The sequence below is a fragment of the Mustela lutreola genome, chromosome 6 (assembly GCF_030435805.1).
Source record: "Mustela lutreola isolate mMusLut2 chromosome 6, mMusLut2.pri, whole genome shotgun sequence".
Taxonomy (NCBI): domain Eukaryota; kingdom Metazoa; phylum Chordata; class Mammalia; order Carnivora; family Mustelidae; genus Mustela; species Mustela lutreola.
Window position 1 is genome coordinate 123,025,023 of NC_081295.1, and position 22,314 is coordinate 123,047,336.

Below are 22,314 nucleotides of genomic sequence, written 5' to 3' on the forward strand. Positions count from 1 at the left end.
AGGGCACTGCCCAGGCGGAGTTGAGAAAGGAACAGAGAGTGTCAGGACTACAGGCGGAGGTGGGGCTGTGACGTGTGGGAGGGCGGGCCTGGAGGCAGGTGAGTCGCTAGGTCTCCCTGGCTCCAATCACTCTGGAGACTGAACCATGGGGGGAAAACAGGACGGGGATGAGGCCTGTGGTGAGTCTCAGGGCAAGGCTGGGGCAGAGGCCTAGGACCCTGGGAGGGAGGGGAGGCCAGCCTGGCTGCTCTGGGGGAGCGAGGGCTGGGGCTGGCTCCACAGAGAGGAGCTAAGGGGAGCCCTCAGTCCCTGAAGGGAGGGCGTGGAAAGAGCTGATGAAAGGAAGTAGACTCTGGGTCCTGGGAGGAGGATTGGGTTCAGGGCTGAGCCCTTTGCCAGAGAGACTTTGGGGAGTAAAGCTGGGGTCTCCTTGAGGAGTTGAGGCTGGAATCTGGGTCCCTCGGGGCAGGGCCCTGGGCAGCAAACCTGAATGGAAGAAGGCAGGGTCAGGGTCCCAAGCACGAGGATGGGGTTCAGGGGCCAGGAGGGTCTATGTGCTGCAGAGCCTGTAAGGGGAGAGGCTGTGGTCTGGCCTCTGTCAGGAGGAAAAGCTGGGGTTTCCGTGAGGAAGAGGAGTTTCAGTCTGGACCCTGGGTCTCTGAGGGAAAATGGTGCTAGAGGTCTGCTTCTCAGAGTCTCTGTGAGCAGTGACAGCAGGAGTGCCATTTGTTTGGGGGTCTCTATGAGGCGTTTGGACTGTGGGCCTCTGTGGAGAGGGGGCTGGGGCCTGCCTCTGGGGTCTCTGTTAGGAGGGGAGACTTCTCAGGAGACCATGAGAGATAAGGGTAGTGGCTTCACAAGGGCTTCCTATGAAAGGTAAGGCAAGAGGGAGCAGGGATCCTATCTGCAGAATCTCCATGAGGACCCAGGGCTGGGAGCCCATCCCAGAGACCCCCTAGGGTTAGGGGTGGGGTGGTCTGAGATGGGAGGAAATTGGGCCACCCGCTTCTGGGATCCCTGTGAGCGGTAAGGCCCGGGCCTGCCTGCAGGGGTCCCTTGAGGCTTGGAAGTCTGAGCTCCTGGTCTGAAGGGGAGGGAGGGCCCTCCCAGAGGCAAAGCTTGGGTTCCTAAGCAGACTGGGGGAAGGAGCAGAAGGCCTCTCAGTAGACTTCCTGGAACTGCTTTGGGTCAATCATTGATCTCATGTCTGAGAGCCATGGAGGGACAGAGTCCAGAACACCTAAGGAGAATGAATCGCACCCCTTCCCACACTTGCCCAACCCTCTGCCCTGCCTCCTCTGTGCCAACACAGGACCCTAGTGGCCTGGCCCCACCTCCTCCCTGTGTGTACTCAGGGAGGACCAGGAACAGGACATGGCCACAATCTAAACCAACCACAGTCTCAACCACCAGGCTCAGGTGTCACCCTGACTGCTCACCCAGAGACTGGCAGTGGCCTGGGGTCCCTTTGGGTGGGGGGCTTTACAGGGGCCCCTCCTTGGCCCAGTCCTGTCCTGCAGGAGTTCAAGCCTTTGGCTCCAGTTTCTTTCCCTGTGGTCTTGGGCAAGAGTGTAGAGGTAGGGCCTGGGGCAGCTGTGGGGAGGGCTGTGACTTCCCTGAGATGCTTAGATTGGTACCCACCCTAGCCTGGGTACAAGGAAGGGAGAGGGAAAAGGACTGGGGCGGGAGAGCCACTGAGGTGACTTCACTCAGAGTCCCACATCCCAGCTGGAGGGAGACACAGGACAAATGGGCCAGAAAAGGGGCAGGAGGCAAAAGCTATTTCCATGGCTGCCAGCCTTGAGGTGTGGGCTGGAAACAACCTGTTAAGGCTCCCTTTTCCCCTTTCTCCAAAGAGAGTGAGTGGGCAGCAGTGAGGCTGCTGCCCAGGTCTTGATCCTACCTCTCCTGCTCTCCAACTTCTCCCACGAGCCCTGCCCTTTCCATCTCCCCTGCATTCCTGAGGGCCAGGGTAGAGCCTGGGATAGGGTAGGATCACCCTGCAGGGAAGGAAGTGGAAGGGACAGGAGATGAGGAGAGACATCCCCTCAGGCCCTCACTCTCTCTACTCCTCCCTGCGCCCCTCAGGAAAACCAGCCAAATATGACCCCTCCTTTCGAGGTCCCATCAAGAACAGGTGAGTTCTGGGCACTTCCCGAGCTAGGGGGTGGGGGTCTTGATTTTGCATTGTATTTGCTGAAATATTGGTAAGAAGATTATAAAAAAGAAAACTCCTGCCCCAGGAGAATGGTGCCCTTGGATGAACTCTTGTGTCTGGAGCGGGCACAAGGGGCCTTCGGGGTGCTGCTGCTGTTCTTTTTCTTGACCTGGGAGCTGGCTACACGGGTATGTGCTCTTTGGGAAAATTCAGCCAGCTGGGCACTTAGGAGTTGTTTACTTTTCTGTGTCATGCTTCAGAAGTTCCCTCACCCAGAAAATGATAATTTTGTGTTTTTTGTCATGCCCCCCCCACACCCTCCTGAGGACAAATGGAAGCAACTCCTTCTTATTTATTCCCTGTGAGAATTTGTTTTTGTGAGAAAAGGTTTTCTTAGAAAAATAAAATAAAACCTACCAAACCCATTCTCCAGCATCCCCCAACTCCAACCAGGACTCCCCCAGACCAGCACCCCCACCCCATCCAACAGCTTCCCCCACTTCTCCCCCAGGAGCTGCACAGACATCATCTGCTGTATCCTCTTCCTTGCCTTCATTCTGGGTTACATCGTGGTGGGGATTGTGGGTGAGTTTCCAGCAGGCGCGGTGCTGGGGCCCTGGCAGGTGGGGAAGGGCAGGGACCATCCCAGAAGCTGCTCTCCCCCCACCCCCAAATCCCACCCTCTGGTGATTCATCTCTCTGTCTGCTTTCAGCTTGGGTGTACGGAGACCCCCGGCAAGTCCTCTACCCCAGGAACTCTACCGGGGCCTACTGTGGGGTAGGGGCTAACAAGTGAGTACAATGGCAGGAAAAGGGCCAGATGGGGGACCCCGAGTGGCTTAGTCAGTTAAGCGTCTGCTTTTTGCTCGGGTCATGATCCTGGGGGTCCTGGGATTGAGTCCTTGCTCAGCAGGAAGCCTGAGCCTTCTTCCTCCTCTGCCTCCCATGTCCCCTGCTGTGCCCCCTCTCTCTCTCACAAATAAATAAACAAAATCTTTTACAAACCTGGGGCCCCTGGGTGGCTCAGTCGGTTAAGGGTCTGCCTTTGGCTCAGGTAGTGATTCCAGGGTCCTAGAATCAAGCCCTTGCATTGGGCTCCCTGCTCAGTGGAGAGCCTGTTTCTCTTCCTCTGCCTGCCGCTCTGCTTACTTGTGCTCTATCTCTCTGTTAAATAAATAAATAAAATCTTTAAATAGATAGATAAATAAAAGAAGGGGATGCCCAGGTGGCTCAGTCAGTTAAGTGTCTGCCTTTGGCTCAGGTCATTATCTCAGGGTCCTGAGATGGACTCCTGCATCAGGCTCCTTGCTCAGCAGGGATCCTGCTCCTCCTTCTGCCTGGTGCTCCCCCTGCTTATTCTCTCTCCAACAAATAAATAATGAAATCTTAATAAATAAATAAATAAATAAATAAACAAACAAAAATTAGAGGGGAGGCCCACAGGAGGTAAAGTGGGCAGCAGGCAGAGAAGAAGATCCCAACACTCGGGCTCCAGATCCTTTCTTCATTTCCCACAAGCCACAGCCTCCCCACTCGAGGCCACATTGAGCAGGCTCCATCTCTGGACAGTTGGCTTCTGATTCCCTCCAAAAATAGGAGGCAGGGCCATGGTTAAGTGAATGGGTTTTAAAGTTCAGAGTTTGGCAATTGATTCTCCAACTGAGCTAAGTTCTGGTCGTATGGCCTTGGGCAAGGTAGTCAACTTCTCTGAGCTTTGATCTTTTCTTCTGAAGTTCACGGGGGTGTCCCGGAACTGCCATCAGTTCCACCCGCAGGAAACTTTCAGTAAATAATAAAACCTTAACAATGACACGGGCATTTACTAAGTTCCAGGCAGATGGTGTACTTTGCACACACAAACTCATTTAAACCCAATGAAGGTTCTATTACCTTACACCTGATGGAATTGAGGCAGTGGGCGGTTAAGTGACTTGCTCGAGGTCATAAAACTCAGCCATTTGGTAACAGTTTCGAGGCTCGATCACTCTGGGAAATCTTCCGAGTGCCTCCTGTATCTCCCCGGGAGAACTGAGCTTCCTAAGGCCAGGAGCTGAGAGTTATGGGTCAGGGTGTGGGCTCCACACACACTTTCACTGGGCCCACTGTATCCTCGAGGTACGGCCCTGGCATTCCTCTCCCCACACCTGACCGACCAAACCCTGATGCCCACGTTTCCTTCCCCCCCACAGAGATAAACCGTATCTTCTCTACTTCAACATCTTCAGCTGCATTCTGCCCACCAACATCATCATGGTCGCTGAGAACGGCCTGCAGTGTCCCACATCCCAGGTCAGAGCCCGGGACATCCCTCTACTCGGATTGCCCCCCGGGTGCGGGTACCAGCACCTCTGCATGCTCTCTGGCCTCAGGTGTGTGTGTCCTCCTGCCCCGAGGTCGCATGGACGGTGGAAATCAGCCAGTTCTCACAGAATGTTGGGGAGGTCTTCTACACAGCAAACAGGAACTTCTGTCTGCCAGGGGTGCCTTGGGATATGGTGAGAGTTGCTGCAGTGTCATCGCTGTGGTCAAGGAGGAGTCCTGTGGGTGGAGAGAGGGGCAGTTGGGTAGGTGACTATGGTCGTGATGGGGGTGGTGCGAGGGCTCCCTCTTTCATCCCGCTCTGTGTCTGCACCTTTGTATGTCCTCCCCCAACCCCCAGCCAGTGATCCAAAGCCTGCAGCAGGAGCTCTGCCCCAGTTTCCTCCTCCCTTCCGCTCCAGGTGAGAAGCTGTACTCCTTCCTCGGGCAGCATCTAGTCCTGTATTCTGCCTGCTCAAATGGGGAAGCCAGGCCCAGAGAGAGGAGTCAGGAAGCTTGTCAGGCCAAACTGGAATTAGCACTGGGTCTTCATTTTGCTCTCTGCCCCTTGACCCTACCATCTTGTGCACCGGCTGAGTGCCAGGCACCCAGGCGAGACCCAGGGCAGATGAAACTGCTCTGGGTTCGAGCTACATTTTAGATGCAGGGATCTGAGATGTTGGCAAAGACGCTGCATGAGCATCCCGTGGAAATACAGCTGGGCAAATGCACCCACACACGTTAATATCAGTGCACTGGGCACAGACTGGGTGTCCAGCCAGACTCACAAGCAAACATGGCTGGGTGCTGAGATTGCCGCTGGCTTTTTAATTTTTTCTATATGTTCTTCTTTCCAATAGTCATAGTATTTTTAATAGGAAAAAATTTTAATTATAACATGAGAAAAGATAACCAATTCTCAAAATAACTACAATAAAAAGATCTCAGGTGAATGCTCCAAACTCAGATCCAGATTCCAACACTTTCCAGCTGTGTGGTCTTGGGCCAATTACTCAACCTCTCTGAGCCTCATTTCCCCATCTTTAGAATAGAAATACCAAAGCCAGCCTGCCTGGCAAAGTCATTGGGAAGGTGGAGATAAAGGGTTCTGTAGGCACATAATAGGCACTGCAGGAAATGGGGAAGGGGTGAGAAGGCTTCCCGGAGGAAGTGACCTGGAGATGCAGTTGAGCAGGGAGTAATGGAGGGGATTTCTGAAGGGAGAACACTCAGAGAGAGGCTCAGGGAGAGCAGAGGTACAGAGGTGAGGCCAAAGTGGGCTGAGCTCAGATGGTGGAGCCTTGAAGCCTGGCCAGGGAGCATGGGCTCTCCAGGGCAGAGTTGCTGGAAGTATCTGAGCAGCCGAATGCTCTAATGCCCTGGAATGATGAGGCCTGGTCTCCCTGGCTCTCATGCAGAGGGTGGGTTGAAGGGTGGGTGGAGGCTGGAGTGTAAGAGGCCAGAGGAAATGCGGTCTCCACCTGGCAGCAGCAAGGATGGGAGGAAGGGGTCCTGAGAGATGGTGAAGGAAGCTGGACAGGGCTGTGCTGGCAGAAATTCCCTCTTGGCTGTGGAGTCAAGAGCAGCTGTCTGGGTGGGGGGAGGGCAAAGCCCATCTGTCCTGCCTTCCCTAAGACCACTGGCGTGCTGGGTGGAGCCAGAAGTTTTCAAGGCAAAGCTCTGGGCACTCCCACCCAGGAGCCCTGTTCTCTCCCTCCAGCTCTGGGGCGTTGTCTTCCACTGTTGAACAGTACTCTACCTGAACTCCCAGGGATCTCCAGCAACACCTCCATCTCCCAGGGGATCAGGTGGGCCTCCTCTGCCCCCACACCCCTGTCCCATACCCCATCCCCCCACAACAGCCCCATGTGACTCTCTGCACCTCCTCCAGCAGCGGTGTACTTGACAGCCTCAATGCCCGTGACATCACTGTGAAGATCTTCGAAGACGTTGCCCAGTCCTGGTATTGGATTCTTGTGTGAGTCACAGATTCCCCTACTCTCTCCTTCCCTGCTGTCCTCCCCCCTCCTCTGGCCCCTAGCCCAATGTCTGAAACAGAAATTTTGGACAGAGGGGGAGGAGCCAGAGCTCAGAACTGACCCCAAACCCAACAAGATCCATAAGAGAAAGGGGGTCTAACCTGGGGACACTGGGAGCTTGAGGCACTTAGGAGCCTCGGGAAGGGAGAAGACTTAGGGGACCAGGGAACACCCTCACCTACCCCACCCTGCCTACAGCGCCCTAGCTGTGGCTCTGGTCCTAAGCCTGCTGTTCATCCTGCTTCTGCGCCTGGTGGCCGGGCCCCTGGTGCTGGTGCTGATCCTCGGGGTGCTGGGCGTGCTGGCCTACGGCATCTACCACTGCTGGGAGGAGTACCGTGTGCTGCGGGACAAGGGTGCCTCCATCACCCAGCTGGGCGTCACCACCAACCTCAGTGCCTACCGCAACGTTCAAGAGACCTGGCTGGCGGCCGGTGAGTGCCCTGCCCACTGCCGGACCGGCAGGCCAGCCTGGGGCTGCCCGGGGCCTCACCAAGCCCTGCCCCTAACCCCCGGCCGGTCTGCTCCCTGTCCACCCTCAGTGATCGTCCTGGCTGTGCTTGAAGGCACCCTGCTGCTACTGCTGATCTTCCTGAGGCAGCGGATTCGCATCGCCATCGCCCTCCTGAAGGAGGCCAGCAAGTCAGCATCTACCTTGTGGGGGAGATGAGACAGAGGATGGGGGTGCAGGTGTGGAATGGCAGTGCTGGGAAGGTGGCAGGGAGCCCCGGAGGAGAAGGGCAGAGTTACACAGTGGTTAACACCTCTATGTGACTCAGTGACTCCAGTTTTCTGAGACTCAGTTTACCCATTTGTGAAATGGGGACAATTTATTTTAAGATTTTATTTATTTATTTATTTGAGAGAGCATGAGCAGGAGGAGTGGTAGGTAGACAGAGAAGCAGACTCCCCACTGAGCAAGGAGCCCAATGCAGGACTCGATCTCAGGACTCCAGGATCATGACCTGAGCCGAAGGCAGACGCTTAACTGACCGAGCCATCCAGGGGCCCGTGGTGGGGGGTAGGGGTGGCAATAATAGTTCCTACTTTGTAGGGCTCTCATGAGGATTAAATGAGTTAGTGTCTTGTCAGCTTCCAGAACAGGAAGCAGGCTCTCCGTGAGGATCAGTCAGAATGGTAACTGCCGTTGTGGCAGTAGTGGTTGACATGAGAAATGGCAGAAGCCCAGGTTTTCCCCACCCAGGACCTACCTGCCAAATCCATCAGGAGACCATACTTTGAAGACTCTTTTCCTTATGCTCCCTAAAGCTGCCCCAGGTGGCTTTTCTGTGATTCCAATTTCTTCTAAGGGTCCCTTGAGCTTGATTTATTCAATTCAGTTCATTCAGTGAGCACCTACTGTGTGCCCAGCCTGGGGGACAGAGAAGGTCCTGGCAATGACGGCAGTGGGAACCTTGCCAAGGTCAGCCCCAGGATGATGGGTGGGCTCTGGGGCCTGGGGCCATACTGAAGGACGCTCTTACCTTCCTACAGGGCTGTGGGGCAGATGATGTCTACCCTGTTCTACCCTCTGGTCACCTTCGTCCTCCTGCTCATCTGCATTGTCTACTGGGCCATGACTGCCCTGTATCCTTTGCCCACATGGCCTGGCCCTCCTAGGGCGTGGAAGGGGAAGGGGTTGTATTTACCTGTACAGTGCAATTGGAAGAATGTGCCCCTTCATCTGGGCAGACACAGGCCTGCCCCTGGACAGAGTTGAAAGACTGAACCAGGCTGATTTCCCACCCTTTGTGCAGTGAACAACCTGTGCAAGAACCTGGGAAGGTGTCCCTGAGGAGGGCCTGTGGAGACCCCCATGTGACTATGCCTTCTTCCTTGACTCCCCTCTGGGTACCTGGCCACATCGGGGCAACCCCAATATGTCCTCTGGGCACCCAATGCCAGCTTGCCCGGCTGTGAGAAAGTGCAGATGAATACATCATGCAACCCCATGGTGAGGGGATTTGGGGTAGAGATGGAGGGGGCGACAGCAGGGCTGAGGTGACCTCAGAGGCCAGCTGGTCCAAATCCCTCATTGCACAGCAGAGACAGAGGACTGGAGAGCAAAAGGAGGTCCCTCAAGATCCCACAACAGGCCCCCAGCAGAGCCAGGAAGGGAGCCAGCAGTGGACTCTGGATCCAGTGCTCCCCCTCAGCCACCCCTTACTCAGAGAAGGAAACTGAGGCTGGAGGCGACATGAAGCTCTGGGAAAGCTGGGTACTGGCACTTCCCACCCTCCCCTGCCTGGACTGGACATGCCTTTGCCAGGAGAACTGTTAGCCACTTCCGCCTCCAGTCTCAGTCCATTCATCTGTAAAATGGAGACAGTCGTAATACCTGTTCCTCAGGGTGGCTGAGAAGATTGAATGACATCAGGCACATAAAGTGCTTTGTACATGTCTGGCACCTGATAAGAGCTGATAACTGTAGATGGGTTTTGTTTAATTTTTTAAAAGCCTTTTTCCTAGCAGCATGGTGCCTTGGGCAATAGGCGGGTGGGGGCGGTGGACGGAGAGAAGCCGCTTCCCTGCATTCTAAAGTGCAAGGGACTGCAGGGGGTTTGTGGTCCTCAGAGCTTTGCGGGGGAAGCACCCCTTGGAAGCTGGGACCAGGGGCTTGCTCACAGGCATTAGGGCACTCTAAAGCAGGAAAAGGAGGGAGGGAGGGAGGTTTACATTTAGGGAGGACCCACCCTGTGCCAGGCACTAGGTATGCAAATCTCCAAACGACTTGGTTCTGGCTTCCAGCTCGCTCAGGATCTAGCAGCAGAGACTAACACAAACACACAATTACAAAGTGGTAAGTGGTTTATTTTCAAATATCAAAAACACTTTCAGCGATTTCAGCAATTCTGAAGATTTTTGTCACATTTCCTGTAAAGGGTTTTTGTTTTTGTTTTTGTTTTTACTTTTGCGGGGTTTTTTTACTTTTTATTATGCAAATTTTCAAACTCACAGAAACCCTCAACTTCCCACTGTCCTTGTTTCATCCATCTCTACACCCCCAACCCCACAATTCTTTTTTTCTGGAGTTTTGTTTTTTTAATTAATTTATTTATTTTCTTTTTTGGAGTTTTTTAAGGTAAATTCTGGACATAAGTGCCAGTTTACCCATAAACACATCAGGATGGATCTTAACATAAGGACTTTTTACTTTATTTATTTTATTTATTTTTTTTTTTAAGGAATCTCAACCCCCAACATGAGGCTCAGACTCACAACTCTGACATCAAGAGTCCCACGCTCTACCGATCCAGCCATCCTGGTGCCCAGACACAAAAGGACTTTTAAAAGCATAACCAAATGGGTGCCTGGGTGGCTCAGCTGGTCAAGCGTCTGACTCTTTTTTTTTTTTTTTTTTTAAAGATTTTATTTATTTATTTGACAGAGAGAAACCACAAGTAGTTGGAGAGGCAGGCAGAGAGAGAGAGGAGGAAGCAGGCTCCCTGCCAAGCAGAGAGCCCCATGCGGGACTCGATGCCAGGACCCTGAGATCATGACCTGAGCCGAAGGCAGCGGCTTAACCCACTGAGCCACCCAGGCGCCCCAAGTGTCTGACTCTTGATTTCAGCTCAGATCATGTTCTCAGTGTGGTGACCTTAGGGTGGTGGGATTGAGGCCTGGGGCAGGCTCCCTGCTCAGGGAAGGGTCTGCTGCAGATTCTCTCTCCCTCTCCATCTGCCCCTCTCCCTGCTCACACTCTCTCTCTTTCTAAAAGTAAATCTTTTTTAAAAAATTTTTATGTTAGTCACCATACGTTACATCATTAGGTTTTTGGGTTCTTTTTTTTTTAAGATTTTATTTATTTATTTGACAGAGAGAGATCACAAAAAAATTTTTTTTAAGATTTTATTTATTTATTTGACAGACAGAGATCACAAGTAGGTAGAGAGACAGGCAGAGAGAGAGAGAGAGAGAGAGAGAGGAGGAAGCAGGCTCCCTGCAGAGCAGAGAGCCCGATGTGGGGCTCGATCCCAGGACCCTGGGATCATGACCCGAGCCGAAGGCAGAGGCTTTAACCCACTGAGCCACCCAGGCGCCCAAGAGATCACAAATTTTTAAAAAAATTTTTATGTTAGTCACCATATAGTACATCATTAGGTTTTTTGGTTTTTTTTTTTTTAAGATTTTATTTATTCATTTGACAGAGAGAGGGTAGGCAGAGGGAGGGGGAAGCAAGCTCCCTGCTGAGCAGAGAGCTAGATGCGGGGCTTGATCCCAGGACCCTGAGATCATGACCTGAGCTGAAAGCAGAGGCTTAACCCACTGAACCACCCAGGCGCCCCTATATCATTAGTTTTTGACATAATGTTCCAAGATTCATTGTTTGCTTGTAACACCCAGTGCCCCGTGCAATCTGTATCCTCCCTAATACCCATCCCCAGACTCACCCATCCTCCCGCCCTCCAAAAATAAATCTTAAAAAAAAAAACACACACACAACCAAAAATAAATAAAGTAAATATAAAAATAAATAAAAAGCATAACCACTATACCATTATCACACCGAAGATTAACAAAAATTCCTTAATACCATCTAATACCCAGTCTGTTCATTTTTGCTAGAAAGCATTTTGGCTGACATTGCAGAGACTGTCTTAGAGGCTGTCTTAGAGTGCCAGGGAGAGAGCTAGGGGCTGATCACGCTGCCTTCACACCGTTAAGGCTTGGCCCTCGCAGCCTGGGAACTCTCCTGCCCATATAGAGATGGAAGGAAAACGAATTACTCTCACATACTAGGCAGTCTGAACCCAACTAGAACCTGAGGATTTCCTGGAAGGCAATGGCTTCCCTAGCTCAGGGAGGTGGCTACTTCCCTCCCTCTCCTTCGGGAGTGGCAGGAGTTGGCTGGGAATGACCCTCCTCTGTCACCACCAGTCCCAGCCCATGAACTCCTCGTGCCCGGGGCTGAGGTGCGTCTTCCAGAGCTACTCGTCCACCGGCCTGGTTCAGCGTTCTCTCTTCAACTTGCAAGTCTACGGGATCCTGGGGCTATTCTGGACCCTCAACTGGGTGCTGGCCCTGGGCCAGTGTGTCCTGGCTGGCGCCTTTGCCTCCTTCTACTGGGCCTTCCAAAAGCCCCAGGACATCCCCACCTTTCCCCTGAGCTCTGCCTTCATCCGCACACTCCGGTAAGCCCGGGGCAGGGGACTGGAAAGTGTGAACCTGGGAGTCTCGGGGTCCTGGGGCTGCCTCTGACTCCCTCCTCTGCAGGTACCACACTGGGTCGCTGGCCTTCGGAGCCCTCATCCTGAGCCTTGTGCAGATAGCCCGAGTCATTCTGGAGTACATTGACAACAAACTGAGAGGTGAACAGCTGGCTCACCTCCCCTTGGGGAGGGGCTGCCAGGGAATAATGACCAAACATGAGCTCCCCCTTTCTTCCAGGAGCACAGAACCCCGTGGCCCGCTGCATCATGTGTTGCTTTAAGTGCTGCCTCTGGTGTCTGGAGAAGTTTATCAAGTTCCTAAACCGCAACGCCTACATCATGGTGAGCCCCAGGGAATGAGCAGCCCCTTGTTCTGGGGTCCCTTGGCTCAGGCCCTGGCCCTGGCCCAGGTGAGCTCCACACAGGTGACTCTGACCTTTCCACCCCACTCAGATCGCCATCTATGGGAAGAATTTCTGTGTCTCCGCCAAAAATGCCTTCATGCTGCTCATGCGGAACATTGTCAGGTCAGGCTCTCCGCTCTCCCTGGCCCCCTGCCACGATCTCCCAGCCCAGGCTGGCTTCATGAGCATGCTGGGTGGGCTCAGAAGGGTCTCGAGCTTGGTTAAATGTTCTGCTGCCTTCGTCTTGAAGCACAAATGATTTTCATTTGACATCTGTCACAGCAACTTATATAGCCAATCTGGTTCCTAGCGCTACCAGGGCACTCAAGCCTGACCCACCCCAACTTCCCATACAGGGTGGTCGTTCTGGATAAAGTCACAGACTTGCTGCTGCTCTTTGGGAAGCTGCTGGTGGTTGGGGGTGTCGGTAAGAGCTGGGGCTGGGAGTTAACGGGGACAGAGGGCCAGGGCACAGGGCAGCCAAAGAGGTGACCCCAAAGGTGTGACGACACTGACCTCCAGACCTCTCCCACAGGAGTCCTGTCCTTCTTTTTCTTCACCGGTCGCATCCGGGGCCTGGGTAGAGACTTTGAGAACCCCTCCCTCAACTATTACTGGCTGCCCATCATGGTGAGTGACTCCCCTGCTCTGCCTTACAGTCCAACCCCCCAAACGAAATCTAACGCTTCCTGGATCTTCCAGATCTCCATCCTGGGGGCCTATGTCATTGCCAGTGGCTTCTTCAGCGTTTTTGGCATGTGTGTGGACACGCTCTTCCTCTGTTTCTGTGAGTAACACTCCCTCCCACCTCCCCCAGATGTCAAGGTACCAGATTGTTTAGGATTTTTTTGGAGACTTGGGACTTCTAGAAACAGCAACTTTGGGAGTTAAAGGAGCCAAAGTCAGAGGAAGCCTCTTCCGCCATCCTTAAGCCAGGGACTTGCAGAAAAGCGAAAGTGAGCTGTGGGGCTGGCAGAGTCTCCCAAGAAAGAGCATTCCAGGGCAAAGGCCTCTGGTGTCTTTCCCCAGAAAATCAAAGGTAGACCTTCACCACAGGAGACTTCCCAGCAGGTGGCTGTAGTGAGTGCGGATTTTCTCACCCTCCTAGGACCATTGAACAACCCCATTTCTTCAGATAAATAGAGTATTGTAAACCTATTCTCTCTTCCTTAGGATTTTCTTAACATTTTCTTTTCCTTGGCTTATTTTATTTAAGAACAGTATACTGTACATATACAAAATGTGCTGATCGACCTTTTATGTTATCAGTAAGGCTTTCGGTCAACAGTAGGCTATTAAATTGGGGGGAATCAAAAGTAATAGGCGGATTGTTGATTGCGTGGGGGTCAGCGCCGCTAATCCCTGTGTCGTTCAGGAGTCAATTCTACATCCATTCAGGGTTTAGTACGCACTACAGTCTGCAGTACGCGGCTGACCTGCATTTTTTTCTGTTAAGCCCAAGCACGCTATGAAATAATAGTATTACTGACCTCACGTCACCCCGGGGAAACTGAGATTACATAACCTACCCAATAGGTTACCAAAACTGCCCCAAAAGAACAGCGCATGTCGGTGCAGCATGAACCCATGCGGCTAGTTTCCTCGTCCCCCATCTTCCCGGGGACTGGAGGGCCTTTGGGGTCCACTCTAACGGTTTATGTTGCGGCTCAGTGGAAGACCTGGAGAGGAACGACGGCTCCCCGGACCGGCCCTACTACATGCCCACATCCCTTCTGAAGATACTAGGCAAGAAGAACGAGGCATTCCCCGGGGACAAGAAGAAGAAAAATAAGTGAGAGACGCGGCCCCGATCAGGGCTGCTCCCCTCCTGTACAGCCTCCCAGCATCACCCCGCCTTCCAGATCTTGATTTTGTAGTTCAAAACAAATTATTAAATGTTGATGTTTTGTTTTCTCAAGAAGTCCGGGACTTTTAATTAATTCCCTCCACGAAGACGTGCAGCTTTTTTTCCGCCGCCTGGCTCTTTAAAGTAGACCCCGCCCCTAAACCCTCCCCTGGGGCCATGGCCAATCAAAAGATTCCTGCCGAGTGATGCTGCCCCTTCTTCATCCCAGCCAATAAGCTTCTAGTCCGGGTCACAAGCTCCGAGGCTTCAAAAGGAGCCAATTGGAAGGTCCATCTCCAAGGCGCCGAAGGGTCATGTGAGGAGTCTGGAGTGTGTGAGGGCCAATTAGAGTCGCGGAAGTGCGGCAGGTGGCTGGACTCGGGGCGGGTTAGGGGAGTTGCGGATGAGGGGGGCGGTAGTAGCTGGCGTTTAAAGGGCCGGGTCAGCTGACAGACTCCGGCCCGCGTCTAACCCTGAGGGCAGGGGTCCCGGCGGCCCGGGAAGAGATAGGATGGCGGGCGGACACGGCGCAGTGCTCCCGGGCAGACCCGGGGGACCGCAGATGCCGGGGTTCTGGGGAGGCTGTAGAGTTTGGGTATTTGCCGCGATCTTTCTGCTGCTGTTATCTCTGGCAGAATTTGGGGCTGGGATAAGGAAAGACTTCAGTCTGGTGAGTCTCCCCTCGTATATCCCCATCCCTGACCCACGCAGATCGTCTGTGCCCAGCGTCCCTCGGGACGCGGGCTGCTGAGATCCCATCCTGCGAGGGACTCTCGCCGTTCTCAGACCCCGTTCCCTCCATGCGCTCCCAACCCCTCTCCCTCCCGGGGCCCTTGTCCTCCTGCCCTCCTGTACTCCGAGTCTCCTCTTCATTCACGCTCGTTCCCCTTTGGAGGTCCCCCACCCCCGCGTTGCCAGAAGTCGCCTTCTCCCCTCTTAGCCCTTCCCCGGCTCCGAGGCCCCAGCTTTGCTCCAAACTCTCCTCCGGTTCCCCTTCCTCATTCTGCCCCCACTGCACACTCTGATCCCCAAGATCGCTTTCCCAGGGAAACTCAACTCGGAGCCTCTGTTCATCCGTCCTAAAACCCGAAGTCGAGTTTGTCCGTTGAAATTCCCTTCCTTCTCCGTTCACAGGTTCAGCCGCTGGTGACCATGGAGCAGCTGCTGTGGGTGAGCGGGAAGCAGATCGGTTCTGTGCACACCTTCCGAATCCCGCTCATCACAACCACTCCTCAAGGGACTCTCCTTGCCTTCGCCGAGGCCAGGAAAATGTCCACATCGGATGAGGGGGCCAAGTTCATTGCTCTTCGGAGATCCACTGACCAGGGTATAAAGATGCCTAGGTGACAACGGCTGGTGTTAGGTTGCATGGGTGTGGAGCCTGACCTTCCCAAGGCCCCTGAGAATAGTATAGGACCATTGGGAGAGCTGGAGGCCTGGGTTCCCTGAAGGGTAGAGGGAACTTTATGAGGGAAGCTGTCCAGAGCAGTGTTCTAGAAATTGTGATCATCTAGGAGTTGAACATTCAAACATTTATTGAGCACTTGCTATATACTGGGCCCTGTTCTAGATTCTGTGATTATGGTTGTGAAACATAATAAATAAGTAAATTTGTTTTTTTGTGTTGGAAAGTGATAAATATAATGGAGAAAAATAAAACGGGCTGCTGGAGATTGGTTGCAATTTTTTTAAAGATTTTATGTATTTATTTGAGAGATAACTAGAGTGAGAGAGCACAAAGCAGGGGGAGTGGCAGAGATAGCAGCAGAGGGAGAGACAGAGGGAGAGATCAGATCCTGCTGAGCGATCCTGATGCAGATCCCCAGAATCCTGGGATCATGACCTGAGTCAAAGGCAGACACTTAACTGACTAAGCTACCCAGGCACCCCTGGTTGCAGTTTTAAACAGGTGACTTTTGAGTAAAGGAGGTGAGAGTTACCTGAAGAAGAATGTACCAGGCAGATATCACAAGCCTGTTCAGAGGCCTCCAGGAGAGAAGTATTCGAGGAATGGGAAGGAGCTTGGGAGCATGATGGAGCGAGCAAGGGTAGAATAGATAAGGTCAGAGAGGGGAGGTGGGGCAGTCTTGTAGGGCCCTGGGACCACTCTGGGGCCTTGGGTCCTTATCAAGAGCTGGAAATTGACAGGGAGTGGTAGAAAGGGCACCTTCAGAGTGCTCACCCTGGATTACCTCTCTTTTCTCTTCAGGCAGCACCTGGTCTCCAACAGCCTTCATTGTAGATGATGGGGAAACCCCAGATGGGCTGAACCTGGGGGCAGTGGTGAGCGATATAGAGACAGGAGTGGTGTTCCTTTTCTATTCCCTCTGCGCTCACAAGGCTGGCTGCCAGGTGGCCTCCACCATGCTGGTGTGGAGCAAAGATGACGGTGTTTCCTGGAGCCCTCCCCGAAATCTTTCACTGGACATTGGCACCGAGATGTTTGCCCCTGGGCCAGGCTCCGGCATCCAGGTCTCTGTTCCAAGATGGGTGGAGGGGGCTGCCTTTTGAGGAGTCTGCCCCCAGTTGGGCTTCTTCCCTGGGGAGAAGGTCTTGTGAAGTCAGGTTTCCCCTTAGTTTGGGATTCCTTGGAAGAAAGGGACATCCTGGGAGAAACTCCCTCCCAAGGGAAGATGGGATTTTGCCATTGCTTTACCATTTGGGGGTTGTCAACAGGGCTGTGCAGAATGGAAAAAGGCACCGCTTCCTTTGAGCAGATGTAAGCCTGTGCTATGGTGTACAGCTTGTGAATGAGCACACCAAGCATAGCTTCAAGCTTCCATGCACCCCTGTGGCTAGAACCCCTTGTCTTGTGCACAACCTGTCCTCCAGTGTATACCCTAGATGTCTCAAAGGAGCTTATTCTTTGAAGGAGCTCAATTCAGGCCATGGGTGTTTATGGAATCTTCCCGGGACCCTCAGTAGCCAGGATGGAACTGAAGGGGACCAGATGTGTTCCCACACTTGGGGGGTGATGGGTTCCCCTTCCCTGCCTGTGAACCCCTTCAGTGTCTCCCTCGGTGACACCCAGCTTCCTTTCCCACAGAAACAGCGGGAGCCGTGGAAGGGCCGCCTCATCGTGTGTGGCCATGGAACGCTGGAGCGGGATGGGGTCTTCTGCCTCCTCAGTGATGATCATGGTGCCTCCTGGCGCTATGGCAGTGGGGTCAGTGGCATCCCCTATGGCCAGCCCAAGCGGGAGAACGATTTCAACCCTGATGAGTGCCAGGTCAGAGGTCCATGGGCTGCTCCCCACCCACCCCCTGTTTTGCCCCCTCCAAAGCACCATTTCCCTCAGGATCTGGCGGCTCAGCTCTGTGCCACCCGGCCTGCTTCCTCAGGGACAAGGGTCCTTTGCCCTGCCCCCTCCCTGGGTCTTGCTGAAGCCCTATTCTCTCTTGTTAGCCCTATGAGCTCCCAGATGGCTCAGTCGTCATCAACGCCCGAAACCAGAACAACTACCACTGCCACTGTCGAATTGTCCTCCGCAGCTATGATGCCTGTGACACAATACGGCCCCGTGATGTAACCTTCGACCCTGAACTCGTGGACCCTGTGGTGGCTGCAGGCGCTGTAGCCACCAGCTCTGGCATCATCTTCTTCTCCAATCCAGCCCATCCCGAGTTTCGTGAGTATCTCTTGGATGGGGCCAGTCGGGGGAGCCCCTGTTACCTAGAGAAGGGGCACCCAGAGCCCCTCCCTTCCCTGACCCTCGTGCCCTCCCCAGGGGTGAACCTGACGCTGCGCTGGAGCTTCAGCAATGGTACCTCGTGGCGGAAAGAGACGGTCCAGCTGTGGCCAGGCCCCAGTGGCTACTCCTCACTGGCAGCCCTAGAAGGCAGCATGGGCGGGAAGGACGAGGCCCCCCAGCTCTATGTCCTGTATGAGAAAGGCCGGAACCAGTACACAGAGAGCATCTCCCTGGCCAAAGTCAGCGTCTATGGGACACTCTGACCTGTACGCCTGCCACAGGAGAAGAGGGCCTTGGACTTAGCCTTCGGGACTATGGGTCCATAGGGGGTTTGCTAGAGTTGCCTAAAAAACAGTTCCACCTTCCGTTAGACTCTAGCCTTTTGCAAAACCAAGTTCTCTTTGACAGGGAGATTATTCTGTTAGGACTGCAAGCCTGGCTTCTTCCACACAGGAAGTCCTGCCCTCACTTGAGAGCACTTGTTTCCACATCATTGCTGGGTTTGGCCCACTATGGCTTCTGCCTTCCTGGGGCGATGATTGGTCCTTTTCTTAGGCAGGGCTAGGCAGGCCTGTAGAATTGAATAAATGCGAACTCAGGGAACTGGGGAAGGCTGAGCTTCCTCTTTGAGGTAAGATGCTGGCTATGGAGCAGGTTGGTAAAAGTTCGAGAAGGGCAAAATTTGGATTCAGGGTAAAGAACTATGTGTACCAGGCACCTTGAATATTTATAAGTCAATATTTGTAACTTAACGTTTTTAATGAAGGAGAATGAGCATTTGTAGAGTCTTTGTGGTTCTGTCCGTGCGTATCTTCGTGTCTACTTGAAAGAGGCTGGGGATGAGCTTTGGGGGGGAAGCTGGTGTGCTTATTCCCCGTGGAAATCAGATTTTGGCAGATTAAATCCTTTCCCTTTCACATTCTTCCTTCTCACGGGAAAACAGATTCACCTCCACAGGTGTAATGAGGAGTAGCAGGGAGATATTTAAAAATCTGCCCTGTTTTATATTGCTAAGGTGGAATCCTCTGTGAGGCAGGTGTATGACATGCAGATGGGAAGGCTCTCCCAGGCCAGCGTGGCAGAGGAATAAGCACGGTGAGGAATGATGTGAGAAAATAGCACCATCCTCAGGCAGATGCTGTGAAGAGAATGGGCAGCTACAGATGAGTGGGAGAGCCGTAGCTTTCCTCCATATGGAAAGAAAATAATGATGCCTAGAGGAGGTGGTAAGAATGTTAATGACTAAGGAGTAAGGGTCACATTCAATTAAAAGAGTTAAAGGTTCATTTTACTTTGAACTTGCTTCTCTAATTACCCTAACATCTAAGAAACGTTAGAATAATTCATTCCTTCAGAAAAAAATGAAATTACTGTATGTGAGGATATGGTACAATTTTACTGTTTTTGATCCAGAATTTGTCATCTGATCCAGAATTTGTAATGTAATACTTTAATTTTTCTCACTTATAGACATTTTTAAAAGCACAAAGTTAGAGAAAATATCTTAACGAACCCCATGTACACTCCACATGTCCAACAGTTGCTTCCTCTAATTCTTTTTTCTTTTCCTTTTCTTGGTTGAAATATTTTGAGGCAAATCCCAGACTTTGTGACATTCAACCCTACATTCTTAAGTATGCATCTCATTTTTAAAAAATGGAACATTTTATTATATGACCATAACACTGTTGCACACCCAAAACATTAACAATAACTCTATATCATCTAATATCCATCTAGTCAATGTGTAAATTTCATTAAATGTGTCAGCAATGTCTTATTTATGGTTTTGTTCAAATGAGGATCCAAAGAAAACCTACACATTTCATTTTGATGTCTTTTTTTTTTTTTTAAAGATTTTATTTATTTATTTGACAGAGAGAGAGAGAGATCACAAGTAGGCAGAGAGGCAGGCAGAGAAAGGAGGAAGCAGGCTCACTGCTGAGCAGAGAGCCCGATGTGGGGCTCGATCCCAGGACCTTGAGATCATGACCCACGCCAAAGGCAGAGGCTTAACCCACTGAGCCACCCAGGTGCCCCTCATTTTGATGTCTCTTAAATCTAGATTAATCTGCCTGCCCCCACCCTTTCTTTTTCTTGATACCACCTATGCAGAAATAGAGGCATTTGTCCTATAGAACCTTCTACTCTGATTTGTCAGTTTGTTCCTCAGACTGTCATTTAACTTCTTCCTCCATCCTTCACATTTCCGGTTATCAAACCTGAAGGTTCCGCTGCCAATTCCATTTGGGGGCGGGGGAGGGCTGCACAATAGGATCCTCTCCCAGATGGTGTGGGCTTCCTACTGCACCCCCTGGGGCAAGTACTGAGTAAAGCCAAGCTTGAGCTTGGCTTGTGGCCATGGCCCGACCCCTCCTTTGTAAGTTCCCCCATCAACCTTCCAACTGATAATTTCATCCACAGATGGGTTTTGCCTGAATCATTTTTGAGGGGTTGTTGAGATGCTAATTTTTTCTTTTAAAGATTTTATTTATTTATTTGACAGACAGTGAGAGAGATAACACACAAGCAGGGAGAGGGGCAGAGGGAGAAGCAGGCTCCTCACAGATCAGGAAACCTAATGCTGGGCTTGATCCCGGGACCCTGGGACCATGACCTGAGCCGAAGGCAGACACCTAATGACTGAGCCACCCAGGCACCCTGAAATGTCGATTTTTTAAAATTCTATTATTTCTACGCCATTTATTACCTGAAATTCTTCAGTAAAAAAAAGAGCTTTCCCTCATCAAAGCTGTTGGGTTACCCTGAAGCGTGGATTATAGGGAAAGTCAGGGTAAATGCTTAACTTTCCCCCTTTTACTTGCTAGTTCTCGGAGTAAACTGATTAATACTTTGTCTTGGCCAGTAAACCACACTGTTACCAACCACACAGGGGACATATAGAGGAAGAATCTGTGGCTGGCAGAGGAGGCAGGGGGACATCTGAGGGAAGAAAGGAGAGAGAAACCCAGGCCCCAAGCAGTGGGGTGGAGGGGTTCTGCTTTTCTAATGCAGATCATGAGATAAGTATGATGCTGGAAGAATGGAGAGAGTGGTGTCTGCAGGGACATCTGCTGTCTAATACCACTAAAAATTGCACATCTGACAAGGTCTTGCTAACAGTGTTATTAGAAATACTGGGGGAGGGGTGCCTGGGTGGCTCAGTTGGATAAGAGTCCAACTTCTTGATCTTAGCTCAGGTCTTGATCTCAGGGTCATCTGTTTAAGCCCAGTGTGGAGCCTACTTTAAAAAAAATAAAAATTAGGGATGCCTGGGTGGCTCAGATGGTTGGAGTCCCGGGATCGAGTCCCGCATCAGGCTCCCAGCTCCATGGGGAGTCTGCTTCGCTCTCTGACCTTCTCCTCACTCATGCTCTCTCTCACTGTCTCTCTCTCAAATAAATAAATAAAATCTTTAAAAAATTAAAATTAAAAAAGTACTGAGGAAAAAAGGAAATGATACCATGAATGTCTGACCCAAGAGCTACTTTCTCTGAAGTAGATGTGGCAGAAGTCTTGTGAAGAGTGACCTTGTTTCTTCTTAGCCAAGATGGTCAGCTGAGAGAGGATCCTCCCCCAGGAGGGCGTGAGGCAGAGCCCTAGGCCCCATCCCTGGGTGAGGAGCAGAGGGGGAAAGAGAGGGAGAGAGAATCTGGAGCAGACCCCCCTCTAAGTCATGATCTTGGGGTCCTGGGATTGAGCCCCATGTTAGGCTCCCTGCTCAGCGGGTGGCCTGCTTCTCTCTCCCCCTCTGTTGCTCCCCCTGCTTGTGCTCTCTTGCTGTGTGTCAAATAAATAAATAAAATCTTTTTTTTTTTAAGATTTTTTTTATTTATTTGATAGAGATCACAAGTAGGCAGAGAAGCAGACAGAGAGAGAGGAAGGGAAGCAGGCTCCCTGCCAAGCAGAAAGCCCAATGTGGGGCTCAATCTCAGGACCATGGGATCATGACCTGAATCAAAGGCAGAGGCTTTAACCCACTGAGCCACCCAGGTGCCCCATAAATAAAATCTTTTAAATAAAAGTTTAAAAACAACGATTAGGAGAGAAGATCTAAGACAAAAGTTTGCACTTGTTTTTGACCAAACAAACCTCACTCAAATTATCACAATGAAAGAGTAGTTTTTCCTTTCCTTATATTCTGAATGGAATATTTTTAAGAACACACTTTTAGTGTAAGGTTTAGCTGGCAGAAAGGTAAGGGAAATCTTCAAAACCCATAAATAATAGAAAGTAAGAATGCAGAAAATGAAGTGGGCCTGGAGGCTCTGTTTGCCGTGGGGACATCAGCCAATGCTTAGTGCTGAAATCAGGATTTCGGTGGATCTCAGATTAGCAGTCGGGAGATAAAGCCAAGGGCCTGAGGACTGAAAATTAAACAAGAAATTTCTTCCTGTCCCAACCCATCCCCAACAAAGCAGGACTGCACTTTGGGTGCATATTTTATTGTTTTGGTTTTTTTTTTAATAATTTATTTGAGGGAGAGACAGAAAGCATGAGCAGGGAGAGGGGCAGAGGGAGAGGGAGAAGCAGGCTCCCCACTGAGCAGGGAGCCCAAAGTGGGGCTTAGGTCTCCATCCCAGGATCCTGGAATCATCACTTGAGCCAAAAAGAGACACGCCCCTGAACCACTCAGGCACTCCTGGATGCATAATTTAAGAGAACACCAAAAAACTCAACAAGATAAATAATGTTTGAATGCAATATTTCTAAAAAAATCAAATTGGC

At 51.7% G+C, this 22,314-nt stretch overlaps 2 protein-coding genes across 4 annotated transcripts; both read left to right on the forward strand.

The window, feature by feature from the left end:
• Positions 1-89: 89 nt before the first annotated feature.
• SLC44A4 (solute carrier family 44 member 4) lies at positions 90-13,970 on the forward strand. Of its 3 annotated transcripts, none has more exons than XM_059178858.1 (21): positions 90-179; positions 2,089-2,137; positions 2,670-2,743; positions 2,872-2,950; positions 4,348-4,447; positions 4,528-4,653; positions 4,818-4,878; positions 6,177-6,264; positions 6,348-6,434; positions 6,694-6,929; positions 7,038-7,137; positions 7,990-8,082; positions 8,347-8,449; positions 11,374-11,627; positions 11,710-11,804; positions 11,884-11,987; positions 12,099-12,172; positions 12,406-12,476; positions 12,585-12,679; positions 12,752-12,836; positions 13,721-13,970. In XM_059178858.1, the coding sequence occupies exons 1-21, from the start codon at positions 146-148 to the stop codon at positions 13,843-13,845; spliced, it is 2,133 nt and encodes a 710-aa protein (XP_059034841.1). In that variant the 5' UTR covers positions 90-145; the 3' UTR covers positions 13,846-13,970. The 3 variants fall into 3 exon arrangements, with proteins under 3 accessions (XP_059034841.1, XP_059034842.1, XP_059034843.1); XM_059178859.1 differs by having other exon boundaries at positions 6,351-6,434; XM_059178860.1 differs by lacking the exons at positions 12,406-12,476; positions 13,721-13,970 and having other exon boundaries at positions 12,752-12,841.
• Positions 13,971-14,295: 325 nt separating this feature from the next.
• NEU1 (neuraminidase 1) lies at positions 14,296-18,369 on the forward strand. Its single transcript, XM_059178861.1, has 6 exons — positions 14,296-14,565; positions 15,030-15,222; positions 16,105-16,367; positions 16,942-17,124; positions 17,301-17,523; positions 17,623-18,369. Exons 1-6 carry the CDS (start codon positions 14,407-14,409, stop codon positions 17,847-17,849), a joined length of 1,248 nt encoding a protein of 415 aa, XP_059034844.1. The 5' UTR covers positions 14,296-14,406; the 3' UTR covers positions 17,850-18,369.
• The last annotated feature ends 3,945 nt before the right edge of the window (positions 18,370-22,314 follow it).

Coding starts and splice junctions, on each gene's coding strand:
- SLC44A4 (XM_059178858.1), top strand. CDS start 146: ATGGGGGGAAAACAGGACGGGGATGAGGCCTGTG. Junction 7,138..7,989: donor CTCCTGAAGGAGGCCAGCAA/GTCAGCATCTAC, acceptor ACCTTCCTACAG/GGCTGTGGGGCAGATGATGT. Junction 12,680..12,751: donor ATTACTGGCTGCCCATCATG/GTGAGTGACTCC, acceptor TGGATCTTCCAG/ATCTCCATCCTGGGGGCCTA.
- NEU1 (XM_059178861.1), top strand. CDS start 14,407: ATGGCGGGCGGACACGGCGCAGTGCTCCCGGGCAGACCCGGGGGACCG. Junction 15,223..16,104: donor TCGGAGATCCACTGACCAGG/GTATAAAGATGC, acceptor TTTTCTCTTCAG/GCAGCACCTGGTCTCCAACA. Junction 17,125..17,300: donor TCAACCCTGATGAGTGCCAG/GTCAGAGGTCCA, acceptor CTCTCTTGTTAG/CCCTATGAGCTCCCAGATGG.